This window comes from Myotis brandtii, unplaced genomic scaffold (assembly GCF_000412655.1).
Source record: "Myotis brandtii unplaced genomic scaffold, ASM41265v1 scaffold395, whole genome shotgun sequence".
NCBI lineage: Eukaryota > Metazoa > Chordata > Mammalia > Chiroptera > Vespertilionidae > Myotis > Myotis brandtii.
This window is the reverse complement of record NW_005365155.1, coordinates 1025610-1033408: the sequence shown is the minus strand read 5'-3', so window position 1 is coordinate 1033408 and position 7799 is coordinate 1025610. Positions and strand designations below refer to the sequence as shown.

Below are 7799 nucleotides of genomic sequence, written 5' to 3'. Positions count from 1 at the left end.
GGAAGGGAGAGGGATAGAGAGTCAGAAACATCAATGAGAGAGAAACACCGATCAGCTGCCTCCCGCACACTCCCCACTGGGGATGTGCCCGCAACCAAGGCACATGCCCCTGACCGGAATCAAACCTGGGACCCTTGAGTCTGCAGGCCGGCGCTCTATCCACTGAGCCAAACCAGTTAGGGCATTGGTCAACTTTTTTTAAAAAATTAAGACATAATTGACATATAACATCGTGTTAGTTTCAGGTATACTGTACTGGTCAACCTTTTACATACTGTGACCCAGTACAAAAAGATCTTCATATCATTTCCCAAGTTCTACAGAGTAAATACATGATCCAAACTGTTTCTTCCTTTACTTATGTGCTATTAAAATAAGCCCTGAGGAATCAAACCAAATTCAAATTCAAAAAAATGTTTGTGTGTGTGTGGGGGGGGTGGGGGGGGGCCAAATTTTTTCATATACTTAAGTCAAGGGAAAGTTTGTTATAAAAATATTAATTTATTTTTCTAAATTCATAAAGGTTTGGTCACCACTTAAAGTATTTTTAAATCATTTACATGTGGACACTACTATCTCACGGACAAAAGAAAACATCCTTATTGGCTGTATTTTGTAAGAAAGAGTTATTCCAAAATACCAAATGTATTTTTAAATACATGTTAGGCCAGGGGTGGGCAACCCCTGGCACGCGTGCCAAACATGGCACGCCAGTAACTTTTGCTGGCACGCGAAACCCTCTCTTATAATCTCCATTTGCAAATTTTTTTCTTAATATCGACTTTTTTATTTTTCAGATAAATTCAGTGTAGGTGCATCTTAGATAAATAAATAATTTTACATAACAAGTTATCTTAAAGACCATAGACATGGATTGACGAGAGAGGGGAAGAGCAATTTCTATGCCTCTGCCTTAACTCTCCCTGCCTTCCTAGATCCGACCAGTGTTTTGGTTTCATCCACATACGCTTGTGAATCTTTGTTCTCAGTGATGAATTTTATTAAGTCTCGTAATAGGAGTAGCCTGACGGATGAAAGTAGTAGCTCGTGCATATCTCTGAAGGTCACGAAATATAAACCTGATGTAAAATCTCTGTCATCAGTGATGCAGCAGCAAAAGTCCCACTGATAATATCAAACGGAGTCATAAAGTTTTCTGTCGGACTATCAGTGTACATGTATACATTAAAAAATAAATGTATTTTTCATCATCATATACTGTGTTTTTGTCGCTCGAATGAATTTTATTATTTCTTCAAGGTTCTTCATATACATACACCTTAAGAGATATCAAGTAGGCGTAACATGTTCTCAAAAAATTAGGGTTGGCACGCAGAAGAATTTTGAGTCAGAGATTTTGCTGGTTTTGGCACACACTCACAAAAAGGTTGCCCACCCCTGTGTTAGGCCATTGTTGAAAACATACCATATTCTTTTTTAAGTAAGTCTACTTGCTCAATCTCTATTTTGAATAGATGAGCAATGTGGACTCTGTCAGGCAAAATGCTGAGAACAGACCAGGCAGATCTGCGCCTGGAGAGATGTTCCAGACAAAGCAATCCCTAGAAAAGAATCAACTGGAGTCAGTAATGCCTACCAGCCTCACTAGCTCTGCAGCAAGACCACTGCACTCAAGGAATTACAAGAACATAAGCTCCAAGAGGGTAAGCTTTCGCTTATCTTGTTTATCACTATCCCAGCAGATAGAAAAGTGTCTGGTACATAGTAAACATCCATTAAATATTGGTTAAATGAATGAACAAATGAACGAAAAAATTAAATCCCAGGTATTTCAAGTCAACCTATATTAAGCTGCAGAATTATTTTAAAAACTTGGCATATATTAACTTAATAGCCACATTATTTTTAAAAACATGAATAAAAAATAAGTAAGTCAAAAACAATGAATAATCAATATTCCCCATTCTAACTAAATAGATGTCAAAGTTTGTAAGCTATATCTTGACCTATAGTAGATACCATAACACATTTACATACCCTTCCCTGAGTTTAAAATATGGTCTTATCAGAAACTCTTGTAAAGCAGAATTAGAAAGACAAAATAAATGCATAAAATCAAAATCAGGAAAGCAAATGTATCATGTTTACAATCAAACTTGAGATAGTATTAACTCAGATAAGAAATCACAGGCTATAGAAACATTTCTCATCAACATTTATTTCTCATAAATAGTACCTCTACCAAAATCTGCTCTTCTGTAATTAAAAAATCAAAAATTTGATTATCATTTTTGTTTCTCTATTCCTACAGCATATCTGTCAATGATTTGTCATCTTATAGTTTGAAGAACTTCCTCAAAATATAAGATGCATTTTATTTCCAACCATCAAATTGCATTTTAGTCATATTAAGTAGGCAATGATTTTTTTTACAAAACATACAGTAAAATTTTGTGAAGCAGAAGGCAAATAAATGCAACCAGAGTATATATAATTTATACTCACTATTAAGAAAATAACTTCTATTTCACTTAACCTATTTTTGTGTGTGAAGAAATTAAACTTATTTCCTGCATGTTCTCTTTTAAGATTACTAATATATTCTAAGTGACCAGCTTTATTCTGCTTCCCAAGTACTGCCCATATAATCAAGACATCATTTCAGTATCAATCTAAACCTAATATTTTCCAAAGGGCCTGCCTTACGTGGGTTATAATCATCTTACTATGCTTCTTGTGTCCATGCTGCTGGAAAAGCAGTCTGTACAAGCAGGAGTAGAGGCACAATCCTGAGAGAGAGGAGTAGAGAAATATGTTGAGAAAACAAAACCAGAATAAATTGAGCTCACTTAAGAGCTTAGGAACTCAGCCAGTGTTCAAGGTCAAGGTTCATTACATTCTCTCATATCACTATGAATTAGTAGTTGTCCAACACCAGCAAAACTGGCCCTAGAAAGAGATATCTGAAGTTCTGTGTACGAGTAGTAATATAATCACTAGTTCTAAGCCAAGTCCCCTCCTGACTCTCCCCCTTAGTAAGAAGTGAAAATCATAAACACATCAAAGTTCTGATTTAAAAATGTCCATCTAATCTCCTATAGTCCTACAATACCATAAAATGACCTTCCAAATAATGCTTATACATACTAAGCCCTTCAAAAAGTTCATTTTATATTTAGTCTAAGAATCTTCCAACAGGAAGTCTAAATACAATCTGAAATTGGTAATTTATTTACAGAGGAAAAAACAAAATATCCAGAAGTGTTAACTACCTTGGTCCAGAGTCAATCATCTGCCTAGTATGTCATCCATCCATTCATTCAAGAAATCTGTATTTCGTGTACACAATGTATTAAGACATGGCTATGTATGAAGGATATGAAGCAATGACAATATATGGTCACTGTCCTCAGGGAACTTACCAAAGGATTCTAAGGACAAAAACACTAAAAACACTCTGGGGGAAAGGTAATCACTTAAAATTGTAGTAATCACTAGAAGGGAAAGTACAGAGTGCTTTAAGACTGTTTAACAGGAGAGCTAAGTCAGTGATTCTCAACCAAGGTCAATTTTGTCCTCCAAGTGACATTTGATAATGTCTGGAGACAATTCTGGCTTCCGCTCAGGGCTGCTGCACAGGACAGCTCCTCCCAGCAAGCAATTATCTAGTCCAAAATACCAATAGTGCTGAAGCAGAGAAACCCTGACCTAAACTAGTGGGGCGGGAGGGTTTAGTGAAGGCTTCCTTCTGTTATAACACTTAGTATGCTACACCTCTAAGGAGTTTTCACAAGGCAGAAGAAACAAAAAGAAGGCCTGATTGATACAATTAACCAAACCTCCCACGGGGAAGTTAAAATAGGAAAGAAAAAGGAGAAACAGATTCCTTAGCAGATGAAAATTAAAGAAAATGCAATGCTTTATAGCTGCTTCACATAAATTCCCTTTCCTGAACCATAAATAAAGGGGAAAATACACAAATTAAAAATTTTCACATTTATTCCTCCCTCTACCTTTTCCACTGTTTTCTACCAACCCATGTCTACCTCTAGATATTGGTGGAAAGAGTATAAAAAGTCCTATAGTTAAGCAAATGAACATTCTTGATACAAAATTGGAAACAGTTAAATGAAGGTGGGATTTCAGTTTTGATATGAAAGACAAGGCATAGAATGGTGTTACAATGACTGGAAAGTCTGCACCCTGGAACAGTTTAGAGTAAGTTATCTGACTAACCAAAGGATTCTAAGGACAAAAACACTAAGAATTTAGGGTATCCAAAAATGATAAAAGGCACTGGAATCCTCTCAGAATTGATCAACCAAGGGAAATCCAAAAATTAAACTGCATCTCATACCTACAAATCTGGTCCTAGATCTTCCCTTCCCATGCAGCCTACTCAGAGCAGCAAGAGAATGGCTCATAGGGGGAAAACAACCATAGTAGTGCAACTAGCTATACAAAGAACCTAAAGAAAAGAAAAAAAAAAGCCACAACAGGTTTGGCTCAGTGGATAGAGCGTCGGCCTGCGGACTGAAGGGTCCCAGGTTTGATTCCGGTCAAGGGCCTGTACCTTTGTGGGCACATGTACCTTGGTTGTGGGCACATCCCCAGTAGTGGGTGTGCAGGAGGCAGCTGATCGATGTTTCTCTCACTGATGTTTCGAACTCTCTATCCCTCTCCCCTCCCCTCTCTGTAAAAAAATCAATAAAATATATATATTTTTAAATGGATGATCTCTGACTGGTATTTGATTATGTTAAAGATTTATTAATTTTTGAAGTGTGAACTGGAATTGGTGCTGTTTTTTTAAAGTCCTTAAATAGAAAAAAATATCCACTACATAAGCAAAATCTACCACCACCATTCACTTTCTTATCCAAGCACAACCAATGCATAACAGGTTCTTCTGTGTTTCATATATTAGGAGTTCCGACCTTATGAAAGTGCCCCCTCCAATTAAGTTATAATTTTCTAAACAAAGGGTCATGCATTGCTATTCTCTTTTCCCTCTTTTCAAAAGCAAACTTTACCATAATGGCCTCCACACAGTGGCATTCTTAAGGACAGAGTATAAATTTACAACTCACATAAAGCTGCTGCAATCCAGTAACCGACTGTGGCACTAAAGTAGTCCACAGATTTAAGAGGACCAATGAGACCCTTTCCACTTAGGTGAGAACACTAAACCATAAGCAAAGGCCACTATCTTAGAGTATCAACAACTACAACATCTTGTAATGATAACAATTCTAGAGTTAACTGCCCAGTCAAGCATTGACTCTTAGGAAGTCTTACATTCTTTCTTTCACTTCAGAACTGACATTATGGTGATGGCATTAACTATTTCATCACAATGACATTTAAGTGGAAATTCTAGATTTCCCACAAAACAGAGTGGGCACCTAAATGTATCAATTCCTGAGCCTAAATTCCCTTTAACTCATGATAATTAAGAGAAATAACCACATGAAGGATCTTCTGACACTAACTTTGAACACAGGGGTGGGGAGGCCACAGAACCCCTGAGAAATTATCTGTGGAGGAGGGAGGGGAGCATGACAATCATGACTCATTCATATCCTGCATAAGGTAAGGGATTTTCAGACTTGAAACTCATCCATTGTTTATAGATTAAAACCTATATTCATTTTTTATTGGTTGTTTTTTATTTTCTAGAGAGAGGAAGGGAGAATGAGAGGGGTAGAGAGGAACAGGGAAAGGGAGGGGGGGAGGAGAAAGAGAGAGACAGAAAAAAAGAGAGCAATCAGCTGACTCTAGTATGGGCCCTGACCAGTGATCAAACTTGAACCCTAGGTGTGCCCTGACTGGAATTGAACCCGTGACCCTTCAGTACACTGGGCAACACTCCAACCAACGGAGTCACACCAGCCAGGACTACAATTTCTGGCATGATCTTGTTTTCAAACCAATTGGGGAGGGTAGGGGAGGCAGTCTTGAAAAACCTGAGAAGTAGCAAGCCATAAAAGCTAAGCATTTCATATTTTACACATTTTAAATATCAAAATATCTCACTAACAAACATTAATAATTATGCTTAGGGCTACTTTCTGGTGCCTTGTAAAGCAAACGGAATTTCTTCACAATTCAATGCTTCAAAGATATCTTTAAATATAGCAGAGAAAGTGCTGAAGGACTCAGCCCAAGGATAAATGCCTTTAAAAACCAAACACAGTCAACCTCCTAAAACAGTGGTTCTCAACCTTCCTAATGCCGCGACCCTTTAATGCAGTTCCTCATGTTGTGGTGACCCCCAATTTCATTGTTACAAACTGAACATAATTAAAGCATAGTGATTAACCACAAAAACAATATGTAATTATTTGTTTTCCGATGGTCTTAGGCGACCCCCAAAGAACCTAAAACATCTTTTACCCTAATCCTATAATTTAGATTTATTTTTAATTTTGCACTTTGCAACACGATTTAATGGAAAACACTTATTACTGAACTATTTCCCACTATGTGCTTACTTGCACAAAATTTTCACATCAGCAAGCATAATAAGACATTCACAGAAACTATATTCAAAATTAGAAAAAAACTATCAGGATTATATATTTTGTGTTTAAACCAAAAAAAATTTTTAAAAAAGGTTTAAGCATACTCTTCTTGTGGATCTTCTTCAAATATATTTCCCTTCCTCAACCTATAGTATGGCTACTACTTTTACATTAACCCCACTTTCAAACATGGTGAAATTTGAGCATATTAGGAAATAAGGGAGTTAAAGATTTTAAGTTATTTGAAATCCATAGGGGGAGAGGGATGAGTGCTACATACACTAAAATGGGAATACTACTTACTTGTTCCTATAAAGATTAGATAAGCGGTGAAGTGCCATGTCAATGTTAGGTCCCTAATACTTAATGTCAATATTAAAATGGAAAAACATTTCTATTCCACTGTGCTCTACTGTGATCAATCATACATACTATGCTTGTTTCTATCTACCACATAAGGGATCTTGTTTTTCAGAGAATACATATTAAGAACCTCCTAGACAAGTGGTTCTCAACCTGTGGGTCGCGACCCCTTTGGGGGTCGAACGACCCTTTCACAGGGGTCGCCTAAGACCATTGGAAAACACATATATAATTACATATTGTTTTTGTGATGAATCACTATGCTTTAATTATGTTCAATTTGTAACAATGAAAATACATCCTGCATATCAGATATTTACATTATGATTCATAACAGCAGCAAAATTAGTTATGAAGTAGCAACGAAAATAATTTTATGGTTGGGGGTCACCACAACATGAGGAACTGTATTAAAGGGTCTCGGCATTAGGAAGGTTGAGAACTACTGTCCTAGACAAACAGGAGAGACACCCATCAAAAAGAGGTGGGGTAGGGTAAATCAAATAATTGCAGTGGAAGACAAAGGATTTTTTTAAAAAAATAATAAAGTTTAACATTGTATTAGTGCTGTAGCATTCTATGTAGCAAAAAAAAAGGCTAAATAGAGCTGGGGGGAGGGGAGGAGGTTTCCTGCACAGATGTGAAACTATTAACAACAAATCAGAACACAGTATCATTACATATTTATTATTCCAGATTTTAGCACCATAGCATATTGTGGGGGTGGAACCAAATTTTATAATTTGCCCGAAATTATCAGCTATAAATTCATAAATATAATGAAAAATATTCTCAAGTCTATTGCTCTGGTTATTTATCGAGAAAATCCTTTACAAAAAAAAAAGCTTGTTTTCATTCAGCGGTGCCACGGCTCTCTACTCACAGGAGGAGCCCAATTCACAGGAGTTAGCTAACTCTCGGCCTCCTTGCTAAGCTTCCCAGATGCCAATT

General features: G+C 36.8%; 1 protein-coding gene across 6 annotated transcripts in view; it reads right to left on the bottom strand.

Annotated features, from left to right (window-relative positions):
* Nucleotides 1-7799, bottom strand: part of SCAF8 (SR-related CTD-associated factor 8) — a 148809-nt gene that overhangs the window by 137535 nt on the left and 3475 nt on the right. For 5 of the 6 annotated variants that reach the window (XR_313967.2, XM_005872872.2, XM_014545054.1 and 2 more), the window contains exon 3: nt 2688-2750. Coding sequence is in view for 5 of the 6 variants with exons in the window: in XM_005872872.2 (XP_005872934.1) it covers nt 2688-2705 (18 nt within the window). In the remaining variant the exon portion in view is untranslated. Of the gene's footprint in view, nt 1-2667; nt 2751-7799 lie in introns of those variants that run through there. The other variant, XM_014545055.1, reaches the window with a different exon arrangement.